This window comes from Suillus paluster, assembly GCF_016628075.1.
Source record: "Suillus paluster strain FC165 chromosome Unknown EDB91scaffold_17, whole genome shotgun sequence".
Lineage (NCBI taxonomy): Eukaryota > Fungi > Basidiomycota > Agaricomycetes > Boletales > Suillaceae > Suillus > Suillus paluster.
Genome location: NW_024537577.1, coordinates 517,408 through 536,823, shown reverse-complemented (window position 1 = coordinate 536,823; position 19,416 = coordinate 517,408). Strand labels below are relative to the sequence as shown.

The following is a 19,416-nucleotide window of genomic DNA, read 5'->3' as shown; positions in this document are numbered from 1 at the left end:
AGGTACCAGAAGTTCATCTCTGAATCATAGGGGTAGTCGACGTCAAGAGGTGTGCAAAACAAGAATTCTGGATATGTAGTGTAACATTAGATAAGTTTTTAAACCTTAATATACAGCCACTTGAAGTTACCAGCAGACCATTCTGAGTTCCTCGATAGCAGCATCAGAAGTTAATAGAATCGTTCGCCGAAGACTGAAAGGGGGGGGGGGGTTTACTAATGTAGAATACATCTGGATAGTTCTTTAAATAAGATATGGGTGTGGAAGCACGCTGCCCACCAAACAAGTGTTTTTTGATGTCATGTGCGAAAACATGTGACTTTGATATTAAGTCACATCCAATATCAATGATGCGTGTCTTATTACAACTCTTATGACCTCTCTGTTCCATTGGCCCATCACCGACTTTCATTTGCAAAGACACGCTTGCATTCATTATGTATTCTAACACTCATCCATTGCATGCAGGCCGGTTCCCATTAATTTATGACACTTCAGCACCCAGCATCAGTAATGACTCATATGAAACTTTGCAACACGGATCAGATCGCACATCTCATAGTTCTAGTTCTAATTCATCCGGACATTCTCGCAGTCCTACTATAGATTTCCAGGTACAACTACAGCCTGAAGACTCAGAAGGCTATAATTCAGCATCTTATACCTCGCCCGATACACTATCCAATCGCTGGGATTCTGATCAGTATGATTCCCAAGAGTCGGAGCCCCCACATATACCATCAATCACCCTACCCGTAGACTTCGACATCAATACAGTGCTTAAATTAAATACTGCCGAGGCACTGTATGATGTATACAGGGCAGGTGGCCTCAAGGCTGATGGTACCGGTCCGAGATGGACACTTCGCTGTCCTGACTGCAAGGAATTGTGCCAGACCAGTATACCCTCAGGCCTTATGCTCTGGAACGAAGGCCAATTCAGTTCCTTGGCCAGCCATCGAGGCAGCAAGCGATGCATACAGGCTGCAACTAGATGACGGAATGAGCAGGCTCAGACCAATGATGTTCGATTACTATCACGTTCTGATGCCCTTATCACCACATTCTTGCCTTCCCAGTCTCTCGTTACCTCCAATCACAGGTATGTCTCTGATTTCATTTCAGCTCTGATCCATTTACATCATACTTACTGCTACTTAATCATTTTTAAGCTGTCCTTCTCCCTCCCCTCCCCTCAACAACTGTCCTGGAATCACCATTGTCTGGCCAGACGACCTACGTCCATTCCACATGCTTTTCCCCTGGGGCCAGTATCACAGTGGCCCAGACACTTTGCCTTTCACCATCGACAGCATGCAGCTGAGCGCTCTGCATGCTCAATCAAAGTATTGCACCCATACACATTTCCAGGGCTCATTGTACAATGAGTGTTCTGATGTGCACAGACACATAATGCACCTTTCCGAAATAGCCCAGGATCCAAAGCACCACACTAATTACAAGTATCTCAGCCTCGGACACTTGCAAGATATCATGAAGACATATGCCGAACAAATCAAGCAGCTAAAATTGCAGGTACATTTACATAGCCTCTGATAAGTATTTTAACTGACACGGAATAGGAACTCAATAATTCCTGCAAATATATGCACTCCCTCACCCAACTAGACGACTACAGTCGTCTCCTTATGGCCATATCTGAAAAAGATATCCCCCGGATCCACCAAATCATCAATGTCACTCTACGTCATGGTTCCAGCATGCAGGAAATCATTAACAAGCTTGAGGATGCTCTTGAGGGTGCATACTCCCCTCGAGGTTATGACACCAGTGACTTCGACATTGCAATTCTTATTTTAAGGCTTGGTGGGCGGCAGCTCCTGTTCTCGATGAATCAAGTACTTGGCGTCCCATCTCTCTATACCCTCCGTTCCAAATCGACCTTCACCTCAATTGTGCCAACCATCGGTCCTATACAAGATGAGAAGTTTGACCAGAATATTTGGAATGTCGTCATGACCACACATGCACACTTGTCACTCGCTTCATTGTGGGGTGTCAGTCTGATGATTGATGAAATTGCCCTTGAGGAGATGGCAGTTCATTTTAGTAAGTATAACAAGATCGGGGGACTTTGCCGGAAGCATTCCCATACTGTCAAACCTGTCCTCCACACATACAAGTCCACCGTGCACATTGCGCAAAAGATTCATGATGGTGAACTTCACCTTGGGAAGGAACTCACAGTGATCAGTGCCTCTTGCTTTGGTGAAGACAAGATTTATCCCATTCTAGCAGCGCCTACATGGAAGAATGAAGATGCTTCTGATATGGAACACATACTTGCTCACGCCATTGGTAGCTGGAACAGGACTGGCACGTCTAAGTCCATCAGCCCTATCTGGTCATTAGCGACAGATGGTGACGCGACTAGGCATGCTGCTGGTCATAAGTTATTCATCAATTTTCCACTACCTCCTGAATCACCTTTGTATGGCACGCTCGTCAACTTGCAGGGACTCAATCTATTCACCAGCGACAGGGAAATCATGCTTGATTTTGACTTCAAGCATGTTTTCAAATGTAAGTGCTTCTTTCTGTTATGAATGTCATAACAACTAACATTTATTTAATTAAATTTAGGCATTTGTATGCTTATTTGGGCACCTGGGGGAATGGTCCTGAACAATGGCCATGTGATCAATTCAATGATGCTCACACAGTATCTGGTGTGGTTGCCCGCCTATGACGAAGCAGCAGTAACAAAACTCCTTCACCCTGACAACCCCCAAGATGTCCCTCGTGCTGTCAAACTTATGCTTGCTATCATCAAGTTCTCACAATCTCAGTGCCATGTCTTGAATGACTCGTTTTCCCTCGAAGTCGACACTCGTGCCGACCTTATTTCAATTTCTCTCCTCAGTGCGCTGCTTGAATCAATTCTTGCTCCCTTTATTAATGTCTCTCTCTGTCTGTCCAAGCAATTCCAATACCTCAGTCATTATGCGCACCTGGCTTCTGCATTTTTTCATGCTCATTGGCACTCATTCATGTCCTATCAGCTTTATTATGACACTCAAACTGTGGTGAAGAATGCTTGCTTCTCTCTAGCCAAGCAACAGTCACTGGACCTGCGTGCTCGCTTTTACCTTGGTGATGTCAGAGATGACCCCCTCGAGATCCTCTTCGGTCATACACATATGATTGGGGGACACAACTCTGCATGCTCTTATGCTCAGGCTATTGATCGACTTGGTGCTGCAAAGGATATCGACGGTGTTTTTAAACGTCATCCCGAGCTTGATCCAGGTCATTGGCATCTCAAACTTACACGCTATGAGGGAGTTGATTACATCAATTGTGATATCTGGAAGGGGGATATTGCTGTGAACAGATGTGATCTCCCACTGGCATGGCGCAATGGTTGTGATTTGGCACTCTCCATTCTTATTACATCACAGCTTGATCCAGTTCATTATTCCTTCACCGATCACTTCAATAACCCTAACATCGACATGATGCATCCATTTGGACAGAACAAATACTTTGGCATTACAACAGAGGAGGAACTCAAAGACCCTAGCCATGTACCAGAACTTCCACCACCTGTCACGAGCTCACCACCCTCACAACGTTTGGAGACCATCTTGTCAAATGAGGATGGCAATATGCTTCAGCTAGACGAGTCTAACAGACATGAAGAAGAAGAAGAGATCATGCTGACATTTCAAGAGGTGCTGATCAACCAGTCTCCTGCTGATGCTCCTTCCGCGTCTTCCAGTGAACCCCCTCCTGCAGATGCACTTTCCCCATCATTGCCGCATGGACTTGGGATACACCCAGATGACTACGTGTTATATAATGGATGCTGGATCCACAAGCAGACTATATGTCGACTAGTCATCAACAAAGACTTCATTTCAAAGTCACTCAATCGGCTTGAACGTGTCTGGGAAGGCTATACAAAGGTGAACAAATGAATTGACATGTCTGCAGGACATATCACAGACAGGAATTTATTCCTTGTCAGGGATATTTTTCTTACAATCCTTCACTCTGGTCATAACCTTTCCATTGGTGTCCTTCGCTCTACGTTGGCTAGCCTTAATGGTGTATCTCGCACGTCAATCAACGTAACTATCATGACATCTTTGTGCTCTACTGTGAAAATCACAGGACAGCTCCTCAGTGTCATTCCAACTGACACTTCACTTGATGCCGCTCAGATGTTTTTGTGGGATGGGGGATACATCACTGCTCAATCAGTTATACAAGGAACATCTGACTCTATGGCGCATGTCATCATTGTCACTGTTCTGGGTCCTCTCGTGGAACCCATGAATCCTGAACCGACTTTCCTTCGCATACATGAAGACATCAACAGCGATGCATTTTCTCAAGTCAATGGTGGCCAGAGCATGTGGCAGATCCCTCGAGATGCCATGCAAGCTGCCTGCGATCTCATCTGGGCAAAAACCACTCAAATGAAGCTATCACTCAGGTCTATCGCATCAGTCATGCCATTAGATGTAAAGTCTTTCCCATATCAGTTCTCTGATGGTATGTCTTGCTTACTTCAATGATGCACATTGTTTCTAATGATAATATTGTGTCTCAGGGACTGTTGTGGTTTTCTCGGTCGAGGCAAACAGCCTGCTAACAGCATTGAAAGGAGAGTGTGTCGCGACATGTCCACTGTGCAAAGCCAGAGTACCAGATATGCACTGTCATGTAGGTCAACACATCCTTCATGCTTTGTGCAACACACCCGAGGTCATTAGTATGAAGGAACAGGTACATAATTTTAATGATGTTTTTCACAATGCTGATTATTCTCAATACTAGGTCGGAGAGACTTATCTGTGCGGGTTCTGTGGTCATTCAGAACGGGCCGAGTGTGCCATCACAATTACAGTGACCATGAGTGGTGCACCTACCTGGGAGACTGAGTGTATGTATAAGCACATCTTCAAATATGGAGTTGTCGACAACAGATCAAAGAACAAGCCTTGCCGAAACCTCCCTCTCAAGTGCACAATGTGCCATCCGGTACTCCCCCCAGAGCCTGGGAGATCTTCACGAAAGGCGCCTGTTCTCGCTGTTGACACTATCTGGCGCTACAACATGCTCGAGCATGTTATGACAGCGCATGATGAATATTTGGTTCCTGGACACAGATCAGAGGGTGTCAAGCTGCCTGTGAGCATCCAGAATGATATGATGCTGACAGACCTTGAACAGAGCACTGTGCACATCCCAAAAGAGCGCTGGATCACCCCGCCGAATGTTTCGTCTGGGTTAGACAAGGAGAATGTCCCCACATCAAGTTCCCATCCTGTCAAATGCTCTATGACCGCTTCTACTAGCTAGAAGCCTGCCAAACGCTCTCGTACCGCTCATACTTTACTTCAGCAGCCTACCACCTCACTTGCTTGATGTTCTCTTCGTTTGCATTCATTTTCTATCGCTATCACATGTGCTCTCTCATATTGCTCACTATGTCTCTATTGTTTCAGGAAAATGCTTTCTATTAGTTTGTACGTAGTCTACAACATGCGTTCAAAGCTACAGTAGTTCCAGTTGTCGTGTACTTGCGCTGTTCCCTTGCAATCAACCGTTGTTTTTGCCTTGTCCTTGACCTTTGCCCAGATCAAAGTGATTGAAAATACTTACCATATATGGATATATTGGTGTTACTGTCACTGTGACAGAGGGGTGGGGGGGGGCTCTGAAATTGCGACAGGTGTATGTCGTATATTGCAAATTCGCACACCTCTTGGTCGACATGGTCTAGTAGAGCGAAGACCAGCTCCACCATGACATTCCTGCTGCATCTCCAAGTCTGGAGTGTGAGTGGATGTGCAATCCGTGTTGGATGCTGGAGTAGGGGTCCTAAGGGCGCAGCATAGGAGAGGAGAAGCCCAGCAGCTCATTCCAAGGCTTAAGTCAGCAGAGTAGCATAGGTTGTAGGTCTTGTCAGTAGCACAGAGCAAGCAAGCCAAGCAAGGCATCTCTCTAGTCCTTAGCTCGAGTCCAACCACCCTGTCCATCATGGTGAACAGAGCAAATTTGAACCAACCCACGTTCATCTCAGCATTAGCATTTGGCCGCAGTTTTAGTCACAGTTTTAGTCGCAGTCTTTGTCCTCAACCAGCCAATCAGAGAATGCAGAACCCTCAACTCAGAAACACCAACAACCCTATCACAAGCAAGAACAGCTTAATTACGTCGCATTACACCCAAAAGGCCAAGCTAGACAGCAGGTGTTCTTAAAACACCTGCATACATTAAAAAAGGGCTGTATTTCATCCCAACTATTTATGTGGACTTCCATCGGAAACTGATGCCTAGCAGCCTAAGACCCAGAGCACCAACAGGATTTGCGATAACCATCATCCGCTCAAAAACCAACTGGTTGAATTGGTCAACAGAAACATCCACTGCTTCCTCCCCACTCGACATGCCAGAATCGTCTTCACATAACACACCACATCATTTGGATAGCTCACCCCTCAGCAGTCCTGAAGATGAAGACCAGAATAACATCCCATTCCCTGAGTTAGACGTCCCAGAATTGGACCTCCAGCTACCTCCACTCGATTTCCAACCACTACCACACTACATAAAAATCAAGCCACTCAAGCCAATACCTGCAGCACCAGACTATGACTTAGCCACGTTCTTTGCAATTGCACAAACTAAGAGTGACATGCCTGCAGAAACACTGCAGATCTTCCATGGCAATGGCCATGCATCAGAGAACCCAGCAGATTTCCTGAAGTCATTCAACTGCACAATGAGACAACAGTCCATGACTGTGAGCACCAATAAACTAGACACATTTGGAGATTACCTAGGCACCAGCTCCCAAGCTGAAACATGGTTCAAGAACATCCCAGCCACAAGCAAAGCTACATGGACCACACTTGTTACAGTGTTTGAAGCACGTTGGCCACCAATCAAAATAGCAGAAAAGACGAATGCAGAGTATGAAAAGGAGCTTTTAGATCACACCCTGCAGAGTATGGAAGTTGGGAAGAAGACAACACTATACGACCGAGAATGCTGGATGCACATAGCATGGGCAGTGAAGACATTGCAATTAGCCATGAATGTGGAAATCGCACAAAGTACATCGATGATCTGGCAAGTGCACAGCATGTTACCAGACATCATCAAGGACCTACTCAAGGACGAAGAATACAGGGACTGGACGGAATTCACAAAGGCAGTTACGGAGCTGAAGGGGAATAGATTGGTAGAGAAACAGGAACAACATAACCGGCAAGCACAGGAGCTCAATGCCCTCAGGATAGACCTAGCTCGCATCCGACAATGAGCACCAGTACCCAACCCAGTAGATGCACTCCAAAACCAACTCACCAGAATGTCAATCAACATGCCAAACCCTCCGACAGCACCCCCAGGCAGCAGTGGATATGTGAGAACACCCACAACCCAGAACCACCAGAATGCACAACCTACGTACAACCACCAGCCAACTCCACAACCATCCATCACAGTAACAGATGAAACAAGAACAAATGTTAGGCTCCTCATCACGTCCTTCCCCCACCACCCAGATATGTACCACAGCAGGCCACACAGCACACGCAGCCCAAATCGTACAATGGAATGCGAAGTGGGGGGAGAACTCATGGGTCACGCATGAAACGGGCTACCTGCTCAAACCAGGGACGGTGATGATATGCTCAGGAGAATGCTTCTCGTGTGGAACACATCGACACAACAGCCGTAACTGCATACTTCCTCCGGGAGATACAGCATGTCTAGAAAGGAAAGAAGCTGCTTGGAGAGCAGTGAGTCGCAAAAATTCTGTCATTGATTACCTTTGGTGAGGACCTCTCACAAGAACAACACACACAACTAGAAGACTTTGTACGAAAACGAGTGAAAAACTTCATGTTATCCTTGAAAGAAATCACTCCAATCCCAGGAGCATATCTCAACCTCAACATCCAAGAGAATGCAACCTTCAACCTGTGCACCCACCAACGACCGCTTACCCCAGAACAGTCGAAATTTCTCAGCGCCAGAATAGATGAGATGCTAGAAGCCAACATGATCGAACGAGCCCCACCAGAACTCGTCAAGTGCGCAGCTACAACGGTCATCACACAGAAAACTCATGAGGCAACAGGCCTATCATGGGACGAAATCAAACACCGAGTCAACACAGAATGCACAGCCGAAGGACGAGAACCGGCCTTCAACCTCCCAGAGCAAGAAGTAGACCCTCCAGAACCAGAACCCAAGCAAAATGCTCCAAAAAAATGGCGACTCATGCAAAACTTCGCACAGCTTAACAAAGTAACGGAGATAGCGCTGATGCCACAAGGGGACATACTGGCCAAACAACAACGACTCAGCAGGCACAGGTATCTCTCAGTATTCGATTTTGCAGCAGGGTTCTATGCAATCCAAGTACCGGAGAAGTGGAGACCATACCTAGCCCTCTACATCAAAGGCCAGGGGTACTTCTGGTATAAGCGAATGCCAATGGGCATAACAGGAGCACCGACCACGTTTTGTGAAACCACAGCAAGGCATCTCCATGATCTCCTCCTCAGCTCGCTAATGGAATTATTCATGGATGATGGAGGATGTTCAGCAGATACATTTGAGGAAATGATAACCAAACTCAACACCATCTTTGATCGCTTCAAACAATGCCACTTCTCCATAGCCCCCACAAAAACCAGCCTCTGCATAATGGAGACAGAATTTGCAGGAAGTACAGTTGGACTGAATGGAGTACAACCAGATCTTTCAAAACTCACGGCCATCGTTGACTGGCAATGCCCGAAGGATGCGCTGAACCTCATTTCATTTCTAGGTCTAACGGGCCACTACTGCTCCCTCATCAAAGCATACGCAAAGCGAGAAAACCCACTTTGCAACCTCATCGCCAAAGTCCAGCTCACAGCCCCATATAACAAAACATCATATTGAAAAGCCATGAGCAATTTCCAACTCGAACCTTACTGGAAACAAGAACACACTGACACGTTTTTAGACCTCAAAATTGCAATAACTTCGAGACCAGTTGTCCAAGGCCCCTGGTACGATGGATCACCCTTCATAATCACTATGGATGGATGCCTAGAAGGGTTTGCAGCCATCCTATTGCAGAAAATCCAAACCCAAACACCAACCAGGAAATGGGTAGAGAAACTACATCCCATTGAATTCGCCTCCAAATGCACATCACTAGCTGAACAACGCTACAAGTTGTACCTATTAGAGTTCATGGCGCTCAAATTCGGTCTAGACAAGTTCTCGAACATTGTTTGGGGACAACCCATCGAAATAGAGACAGACTGCAATGCCCTCAAGGACATGCTACTCAACAACACCCTAAATGTAGCCCATGCGCAATGGCATGAAGGCATCCTCTCATACAACATCACTGACATATGACATGTTCTGGGGAAACTGAACATTGTCACAGATGGGTTGAGTCGCAAGTGGGAAGGACAACCACGAGTCAAAGGAGATGGTAGCAAGTGGACAGTTAGCGAAGACTTGGAGGCGCGAACAGGACTAACCAACGACGTCCTAAATGTGTTAAGCACAGATCCAGAGATCGAAACACTGCAACTCCATTTCACTGACAAACCACTGTTTCTAGAAGTCATTAATGCAATACTGAACATTCAGAACAACTCCTCACTACGAGACCGCAAACAGGCCCACCATAGAGCATCACAGCACCTAATCGACAGAGGCAAGTTACAGAGAGTAAAGGGAGGTTCAACCACCCGCGTGAGAGCCAGGGTTGAATGTGTACCCAGAACAGAGGCCATAGAGCTGGCCAGAAAGGAACACATAAACGGCAGCCATTGGGGAAGAGACACGATCAAGATCACACTATTAGACCAAATATGGAGCCCAAAACTCAATGTGTCAATCCTAACTGCAGTGAGAGATTGCCCCAAATGTAAAAACTTTGGAACAGCACACATTCACTCCCTCCTAGAGCCAATCATTAGGAGACACCCATTTGAGCTCCTCATAGGCGATTACCTTGCACTCCCTAAAGGGAAGGGAGGATATAGCAACCTCAGCATATATCTTGCCACCTTCTCGCAACACGTCTGGGTCTTCAAGTACAAATCAGTGGGAAGTGCGAAGACTACCATCGATGGCCTATCACGCATATTCAGCAGCTTCACACCACCGGAGACATTCATGTCAGATGGAGGCAAGCACTTCAACAACAACAACAACATGAAAACATTTTGCACATCACAGAACAGCAAACTGCACGTCGTCGCAGCATATTCACCCTGGATTAACGGACTCATAGAGGGGACCAACAAACTGCTGCTGCACATTCTAAAGCGCAGATGCGCACCAAACCTAGGTGAAGATGAGCTGCAGAATGCATCATGGGACAAACTCCCGCAATCATGGCCAGAACACCTTGACAAAGCAGTAAATGCCCTCAACAACCGCCTACTACCAGCATTGAAGTTCTCCCCCAAAGAATTATTACTCAGCCTCATTGTAAACACCCCCCCCCCCCCCCCCCCCACTCCACTCGAAGAGAGTTTGTCAATGCTCTGTCCAACAGATGCCCTATCGCACATTGCATACATAGAACAACAATGACTTGACGGATACGACAAGATCGTATGTCACGCCATCAAACACAAAGCTGTGTTCGATAAAAAACTTCTACAATGAGCCCCAGGAGAAGTCATTTTCAAGTGCAGACAACTCGTACAAGTATACCGAAGTGACCTCAACTACACCTTCAAAACAGACTGCAAGATCCTTCCCAAGTGGTCAGTCCCAAGATGAGTTCAAAACAGAACTCTCAACTCATATACCCTTGAAACACTGGAGGGCAGGATTCTCCAAGGCGAATACAGTGCAAGAAGACTAAGGGTGTTCACCCCCTGAACAGGCACCAAGTTGGAACAGGATCAATTGAAGTATGAAGAGAGACTAACGAAGAACAGTAGTGGCGAAGACACAGAAGATGAAGTGATGGGTCACGGAGATGGAGATGAAGATCCAAAAGAGGTAGAGGACGAGCTAGAAGAGGAGGAAGAGGAGTCAGACAGAGAGGGAGATCAGGTGGCGTCGAGGGTGGCACCGGTTATTTTTTTAGGGGGGTGCATGGAGTAGGGGTCCTAAGGGTGCAGCATAGGAGAGGAGAAGCCCAGCAGCTCATTCTGAGGCTTAAGTCAGCAGAGTAGCATAGGTTGTAAGTCTTGTCAGTAGCACAGAGCAAGCAAGCCAAGCAAGGCATCTCTCTAGTCCTTAGCTCAAGTCTGACCACCCTGTCCAACACCAAGGTGCTAGATGAAGCTGCTTCTTCAACACTGGTGCTGGACTGAGGTGCAGGGCTATCAAAAGACTCAGATGCTATGATGTTTGTGGGCAGCAAGCTGCCAGGGAAGGCAGGGCTTGGTTATCATGGCGTTCATCTTTAGATAAGTAAGGATCATAGCACGGTGTACTGAAACTACTTGCCTGAGCAGCACTAAGCTTTATTCTTTTTGGGGCAGGAGCTTCTTGTGTAGATGCTGATATGTGTTTGAAATGTTGGGACTGCAGACTCAACCAATTATTCCAGTGCTTGCAGCTCTGACAATGATGGGTCAAACCACTCAGTCCTGTAAATGATCAGTTGCATTCTCCTCCACAGATGAAGTGAGTGCTCATCAAAGTGAAGACCAGCAGAAAAAATGTCAGATGCTTAAGGATAAGTTTCATTGACTCTTCATGCCAAAGGAGAGACAGTATGGTAAAGCACCAGGATGCTCAATGGCAGGCCAGTGCAATGAGACCCCTGACACCAGGTGCAATACTGGTGATCATGACTATACTACATTGCAAGGTTGAACTCAGATTAACAACACAGTTGAATACATGTTAATATACAAGTATTGGCCCAGCGTAATGAAGGGAGTACATATTAGAGAAAAATAATGAAATGACCAAGATCAACCAACTCTCGACAGTCTCATAAATGAGACTTTGCCATCCTCTGGCTCTTGAAACTCACTGATGGGTGATGGAGTCTGAATGATGTCATAAGCTTCATCAGCTTCAAGAACATCTTGCCATTTCTGTTCCTCCTCTTCCAGTGTGATGCATACCTGCCCTACCTCCTGCAATAGTCTTCCTCCTCCTGGCATAGGTGCTCCTTCTCGTCTTCCTCTGCTTGTCGTATCTGCCCTTTTTCTTCCACATTGCAGTTGGTTGGTGACAATAGGCAATGTGGGTGGGATAGGAACGGTCGGTGGTTGGGGGCCATGCTTCCTGAGAGTATTGAGGGTCACCTCTGTGCCATCCTGGCTCTTGATGGTAACCTTGGATGTAGAGCATCTGCCATGAACAAAGTCACAAGTGTTCATGTTAAGGCGAGGTGTGTTGGCGGTGGAAGGTGTTGGCAGTAGGGAAGGGAGGTGGTTGAGGTGTATGAGGGGGGTGTGGGATAGCATGTGCCATGGTGGATGTGCCAGGTAATTGGAGGGCTGTGGGACAAGGTGATATGGGAAGAGGTCCAGGTTAATGGGGAGGAGGGACATGTTGCAGGTGAGGCTGTTGGTGCATATGTTGGGAGGGCATAGTATAATACCCCAAACAAGGTTGCAGTTGATATGGACCCATATACTTGGATCACATTAAGAACATGGTTGGTAAAGGTATTTAGAAAAATGGAGTACTAACAGAGTATCTGCCTCACAACATGGGCTGCATGGGCACCTGTAGTGCTATACCTCCAGGAGGTGCATGATGTGGGTGCAGAGCCATTTGGGGACTGGCAGGGATAGTTGGGCCACCAGGACCCCCTGGGCCAACACCCTGGCCTTGTATGTTTGGCATAGCACGAGAGAATGCAGGGGAATGTGGGGTGCCAGAAGGCTGCTGCGATGGGCACATGCTATTTGGCACGAACTGTGAATATGAATGTGTGCCAGGTTGCAAGGGTTGCTGTGGCTGTTGCGACAAAGATGACAATGGCTGGTGATGTGGAGGTAAATTAGATGGCAGAGTGGAAGGAGAGGATGTGTAAAAAGACGACTGGGAAGATGATGGTGAGGGATTCTGGAAGAGCTTTGCAATGTCTGCTCTAGATGGTTTAGGCATAGATGTGGTTGATATTGCAGCCCTTGAGGATAGTGCACTGGAGTTGGATGACCCTGTGGCCGATGTGGAAGCTGAGGTTTTGCCATTTACATAGTTGGAAGACGTAGCAGGTACAGATCTGAAAGACTTTACGACTTCGGTTTTTACAGTGGGAATGGCAGCCAGTGATAAAGATAACGGGGCCAAGGCATCATCTATTAATCCAAACACAACAAATGCTAAGAGTAACAGTTAGAACTAGAGATGGTTTTGGAGTAATAATAAAATCGAACCTGGTCTGAGTCGTACTACTGATCCCACATTATTTTGAGGGACTGAGACACCATCTTTTATGGACATGCCCTGGCCTAACACACTTGGATGTCTTGAGTGAGAAGTAGCAATTGGAGATGCAATATGAGTAGTGCGAAGTGACAACAAATAAAGGGATAAGACGGACCCAGGAAACAACACACTGGAAAGAGAAAAATAATAATCACATGATTCTGTTGCATCATGGCATCTGAGATTCAGAAGGTACATTAAGTCACCCCCTGCTAGTAGTGTGATTATGAGTCAGTAGCACATAATAGCAATGGGAGGAGTTAAATATTAGAGCTTATTGGTGTACAAACATTGGATAGTACATATAACCATTAAACAGTGAGCCCTTGTAGCTCTCAGATCCAACATGACACAGACACATGATTATGGCATCCTGTTCCGGCAAATGCCATTATCCAAATTGGGACGTGTCTTATGGACGCGACAACTCAAACGAAGATAAGCATTAAATCACTTCAAATTTAATTTTACATCTACTATCCTAGTACAGGAATGAATAACTACAAGAGAGCTAACAGAGGAATCAGAGATTGAAATGAAGACAGAAATGGAGATCATCAGGTATGCCAAAGATTTTCTAACAACTACTACTCACCAATATTTTACAGAATCTTGAACATTTTCTGCAACTTACACCAAGGCCATGGGATGTGATTTTCACAGTGCCCGAAAGGCAAATTGTTAGTAACAAATCATTCAGTAATCACAATTCTGACATTTTTGAAGGAGATAATGTATGCCCTGACCAACCACTTCAGCCCAATCCTTGGCCTCTGGTCTGGTCAGAAGAAACGCGCGTGATGATGGTACTCTGGATCACTAGGGAGTGCTGGATTTTCGAGATGGAGATGCGCGAATTGGAGTACCTGCTGGGACTTAGAGGTGTGTGTTAGTGCGTCCAGGTAAGCCAATTTGAAACTATAAAATTCCAAATGAACTTACAAATGTTAAACCATGAGCACGAAGATGGAGGGAAGTTCTAAGAGGCTGGAAATGACATTAAGAGGCTCATTGGACACACATATGATACATGATGTAGCACCAGGCAATCCATATACAATCTCTAGTCATTCTAGTGGACTTTGGCTGCAAAAAGGCTCTTCTCTGCTATCAATGTGGTCCCAGTAAGTAGCAGACAAACAAGGGTGAGCAGGAACAGAATGTACATACTCTTCCCCTGCTTGCTTTAGGCGACACAAATCAGCAATCAATAGTGAGGGCGCTCCTTCCTCTCATTCTCCGTTGCTGGGGCTGCCCACATATGGTATGACTAGCTGAAGAATTGACAGATTCATGAGATTCCAGTGTATCATGGACAACATGCGAGAATGGGATGGTAAAATTTGATGATCAGAGGTATTGGGGGAGGAGTCGAGACTGACATCAGAAGCTGTTTCCAGCAGACTTGCTTCATTGAATGGTGCTACATTTGTAGCACCTAGCTTGGACTGGGGAGAAGTCCCAGTCGGCCCTGTCTGTCATCCCCAAAGCCGCCTACAGCGCCAAGCTTCAGCTTGGCAAGATCCCAGTCGAGCGATGCATCTGGATTGACAAGCTGTCCTGAATCATTTAGCTGCCATCGTCAAGCATTGTCTGAGGACACACTCAGACGGATGGTAATAGTGAGGCTAACCAAAGTAAAATCATGAAATTTGCTGACCTGCTCGGCTTATGCTTGGTTCCTGCAAGTTCCTTGTGATTATTGATGCTGATGCTGACATAGGGATTGGGAGAATTCAATGGAGCTCTCCAAGATACCTGGAGGATAACAGCCTGAAAATTTATAAGCATCGACACACGCAAATCAACGCATCTGCAAACCTTTTTGGAACCCAAGCACTCACTATGGCTGGACCTTCCTCGTGGTCATCGATGATGCCACCAAATTTGCACAGAGTATGGTCCTATGGATTCAGTGAATGGGATATTCTTCAAGAATGAATGAAACTGAGATTACCTGATAAAACGCACAGCTGTCCTGAGTAATAGGACCAAGAGGCACCCTAAGAGCACCAAACACCTCAGCATACTTAGTGTGCAAATATGCAGCACAGATAATATCTGACCGAGCTGTATGAATTGCTGAATGGATCATGCATGCTGCCCGGTTGAGGAGCTGGGAAGGAGTAACAATCTGGTTTAATCAGGTCCTTTCTGAGGCAAAGCAATTAGAAATGCCATGCACAGCATTTTATCAGCATCACTCTTACCCGAACAGTAATGTCCAGCTACGCCTTCATCAAAGCCGTACTTTCCTGCGTTGCACAATGGGCACTTCTCATTAGGATAAGATAATGAGCTCACCAAAGATACGATATGCTTGAGCCAGGCGATATTTCAGGAATGCTCGGTGTTCAAGTGGGTGAGAGGAGCCAGTACATTCTTTCAAATATTAATCTTGCTGGCTCTCAATGGCATGGTCATAGCAACTTAACAGCAGGGAATGTGGGTTAGATAGACAGCAAAATAATCAGCCATCCCCAGTGAAATTGAATTATGTCAAGAAATGAGAAGCAAATACAGCCTGTACAGTGTCATACAAAGCAGATAAGAGCAGCATTATGGTACCACTGGCTATAATATTGCTCAGCCAAGAAAAGCTGAAGTATGTGGTCCAGGTGCACCCGTTGATTGTCTGGAATGGATTTTCATGAGCCTGATTTGTGTGCAAAGTATGGGTACTAGTACTGTGACAGTAGTAGCGGTTACCACCTTTTGCATTGAAATCTGATTTGAATAATGGGAATTGTCAATGAAGCAAAAACACGTTGCAAAGAAATTTACTCACCAGTTAATTAACAAGCTCAGATGTGCAACTGATGATTGCTAGATAAAAATTTGTCATGCGTCGCAGTATGAGAATAATCAAAGATGTGATGGAGATGAGTACAGCCTGAAGATACAGGTGATGCGCACCATTGACATTTTTCTGGATAGAATGCAAGAAGACAAGCAGTAAATATTTAAAGAGAAAGCACAAGATAAGTTTAAAAAATGAGATGAAATAAAATGAGCCATGAGGTCGTGAGGACCAGGGTTGTGTGTTGAAGATAAAGCCAGGGGTTCCAATGACTGGCATGAACTAAATCAAAGAGCAAGTACTACTCACCATGGTGCCAGTACTGTGGCACAACAAAATATTTGGAGAAAGTTTGATTTCCCCTCAATGCAAAGCAAAATCTCCCATGACCACTGTTGTTGCACTAAGTACATGCCATTTTGAGAACAGGCTGGCTCACCTGATGAACATCTTGAACGGCCTGACAGACAATGCATACTGACAGGCACCTCAAGTTGAAAAGCAGCACTTATGAAGAGTGCATTTGGCAAGTCATGCAAACAAAGAAAGATGAGATCACATGTCAGCTTATGTGACATTACCAGCACAAAACTCCAAATTCCAGACTGCAGCAGCACATTGCTGGCCAGGACGAGCACTTGGTTTTGGCCAACTCCAACCCAACGAGGAGCTTGCTGCCAGAATTGATGATTGTGATGAACCCACTCTATTGGCAGCACTGCTCAGCAACCATCAAGGTCGATACTACTTGTTATCACACTGGTAGATTCTGAGTCTGACAGCACTGTTACATACTGATACTCACAAATCGCCCATTTGATCTTCTTGATCTTTGTCGGACTGTCTACTATGTGCCAAACTACATTTTGGCATGAATTTTCATGGTATGGTATGAAACATCAATTATACCCTGATCTGTTGATGGAGCACCTGACCTCTGGATTGGAATGGCATTTTAGCTAAAATGTAATGTAAGTTGCAAGTTCTGAACCCTGACACTTTGATTCTCATGTGTATACCATACACCTTGAAGCTTTAGTGTATGGCCCTCTTCAATGGTGTGCGCTATGTCCTTTCATCTTCAATACAAGTGAAATGATACGAGGAACTTTCAGCCTTGCTAGATCTCCATGGTGCAATGAGGGCTCCACCACACACCCATCTTATTGCACTTGCTGGATCACACACTCAGGATGAACACCAGGGATCTCTGCATGTAGTCTTGGACATGTGGGTACAATGGAGTGTAGTCCTTGGAAAACTTCAACTGTGAGCCTCATCTTCTTTTACTTTAGTATGAAGGCATTGACGGTCAATATGTCAGTGAGCAGTACTATTCACCTGAATCAATTATGATTTTTTCAGGTGTTGTTGTATGTGCCACTGATGTGAGTGAACTGTCCTCAATCACATTGTATGACATTAATGTTGATTGCAAGCTCTCCTGATGTGACCTTGAAGTTCTCTCAGCAGGCATCACTTCATTAGGAGGACAGTGGCGAACAGCCCTTACCCGAGATGTCACCCATTTATTTGCATTGCATAAATGGAGCAATAAGGTACTTACTCTGTGCTTTATTTACTATGGAACCATTGTTAACTGTGCTATCCCTCATGGTGCAGTACCAAACTGCAATGTATTTTGCACTGTATACCTGCATGTACATCCTCACGCCACATTGGTTCAACGATTCAGTTCAAGTTGGGTGTCGTGTCTCTGAGATTCCTTATTTATGGCCCGATCCTGAGGTCTTGGGATTTAATGCACTGTAGGTTACAATGGGCCACAATTGCAGAGGTGAGGAAGGTGACACTATCCCATTCACTGTGGTGATGGGTCACACTTACTAAAATCAACACCTGCAGACCTTAGTACCATGATGACCTTATTCTAGTGCTTTGATTTTTTTTCCTGGAGATTTCAGATATAACTCAAATGTAATGTGTGCAGTGAATCATGCTTTGTATTCTATATAGTCTAAACCCAACATCTAGTCAGAGTTCAGAACGTTCAGGGTTGTCCGAGTGAACGACCCATCAAAGAATGTAATGCACTGTCCATGGAGATATGAAGAATATACAGAGCCTAAATTCAAAAGGGATACACTTGACAATTAGTAGTAGAGTTTGATTCTGTCGATCAATAAGACATTATATTGAAAAAATGGGCCTGACAGTGATTACATAAAATGTTTCAGTCAACTTGCCAGTAGTAAGGGTAGTCAAGTCCACGAATACCACTGTGTCAACCCACAAGACCCCATCCCAACAGGTGGCGCCAACAATGGCTTTGATGATGGGATTCCAAATGTTTGGATATCTACTGGTGTTCAAGTCAGCGAGGATATTGTAAGTTCAGTCCCACTCCAAGTCTTACCAACAAAATCAATGATCAGCGATAGCACGAAGGCAAACTCAAATTTCACTACCACAGCCACACACACCTACGAAGCCACTCACTCAGGTAATTTTGTATTCCCAGTCAAGTACCTGGACGGCATCAATACTGATTACTACATGTTGCTCCAGAAGAATCTTGTAACATACATAAAATGAGACATGACTACTATCAAGCAATCACATGCCATGGTTTTCAACTACATTACAGACCTCAGTAAGGATTCCGCTTTGCCTACTGATGGCCACCTCAATTCTACTCACAGCTTCTAACACACCTGCAATTTTGTTAATTATGTACCTGATTCTGTCTTTTCGTGATACTTTCTTCCCATTGGTACTGCCCTGGCTGAAATTGTGCAGAGCCCCCATATGATGGTAAGTGCATAATTTGAAAGATAAAGCTAGGCATACTCACATCATTCGACTTGCACTGTGACCTCTTTCATTTTAGACACGGCCGCAGCTTATTGATGTCCTTGAGGTAGTCATTCTGAAGTTGGGAAAACTTCTCTCTGTGGTCCGGAAACCGATCTGTGTGATGCTCTAGGTCTGGGGATGATTTAAAGTCGAAAATCTTACCATAAGCACAACATCCACAGGAATACACTGGGCCACCTTGCCCATGCGCCTGACCTGGGCCAGGGCAGGAGTCCTTGTGACTTTGCGGAGTGGAGCTCCTTGAGTGACGGACACCCTTGCCTGCTCTATGAGCTCCAAAGGTAGTATTGATCAAGATCACATCGGCTTCATTAAAGTCAGAGGGCCAGGAGTCAATGCCACTGGAATCTGCGTCGGACATCTTT

The 19,416-nt window shown here is 45.5% G+C and overlaps 5 protein-coding genes across 5 annotated transcripts; 3 read left to right on the top strand and 2 right to left on the bottom strand.

Moving 5' to 3' along the window:
- Window positions 1-1,413: 1,413 nt before the first annotated feature.
- EDB91DRAFT_1246990 (uncharacterized protein) lies at window positions 1,414-5,331 on the top strand (the record flags this gene model as incomplete). The annotated part of the gene is made up of 6 exons (XM_041322750.1): window positions 1,414-1,536; window positions 1,584-2,544; window positions 2,605-3,906; window positions 3,958-4,521; window positions 4,580-4,755; window positions 4,807-5,331. 6 exons carry the CDS (start codon window positions 1,414-1,416, stop codon window positions 5,329-5,331), a joined length of 3,651 nt encoding a protein of 1,216 aa, XP_041178798.1.
- Window positions 5,332-6,772: 1,441 nt separating this feature from the next.
- Window positions 6,773-7,300, top strand: EDB91DRAFT_1050817 (uncharacterized protein; the record flags this gene model as incomplete). The annotated part of the gene is made up of 1 exon (XM_041313563.1): window positions 6,773-7,300. The coding sequence occupies one exon, from the start codon at window positions 6,773-6,775 to the stop codon at window positions 7,298-7,300; it is 528 nt and encodes a 175-aa protein (XP_041178797.1).
- A 4,639-nt stretch (window positions 7,301-11,939) lies between these two features.
- On the bottom strand, window positions 11,940-13,089 carry EDB91DRAFT_1246986 (uncharacterized protein; the record flags this gene model as incomplete). Its single annotated transcript, XM_041322749.1, has 2 exons — window positions 11,940-12,612; window positions 12,686-13,089. 2 exons carry the CDS (start codon window positions 13,087-13,089, stop codon window positions 11,940-11,942), a joined length of 1,077 nt encoding a protein of 358 aa, XP_041178796.1.
- A 1,762-nt stretch (window positions 13,090-14,851) lies between these two features.
- Window positions 14,852-15,441, bottom strand: EDB91DRAFT_1080910 (uncharacterized protein; the record flags this gene model as incomplete). Its single annotated transcript, XM_041315307.1, has 5 exons — window positions 14,852-14,973; window positions 15,019-15,041; window positions 15,074-15,186; window positions 15,258-15,317; window positions 15,385-15,441. The coding sequence occupies 5 exons, from the start codon at window positions 15,439-15,441 to the stop codon at window positions 14,852-14,854; spliced, it is 375 nt and encodes a 124-aa protein (XP_041178795.1).
- Window positions 15,442-16,683: 1,242 nt separating this feature from the next.
- Window positions 16,684-19,160, top strand: EDB91DRAFT_1080909 (uncharacterized protein; the record flags this gene model as incomplete). The annotated part of the gene is made up of 12 exons (XM_041315306.1): window positions 16,684-16,784; window positions 16,818-16,950; window positions 17,173-17,184; window positions 17,253-17,271; window positions 17,329-17,482; window positions 17,509-17,536; window positions 17,579-17,601; window positions 17,987-18,011; window positions 18,191-18,207; window positions 18,412-18,562; window positions 18,974-18,988; window positions 19,065-19,160. 12 exons carry the CDS (start codon window positions 16,684-16,686, stop codon window positions 19,158-19,160), a joined length of 774 nt encoding a protein of 257 aa, XP_041178794.1.
- Between the last annotated feature and the right edge of the window lie 256 nt (window positions 19,161-19,416).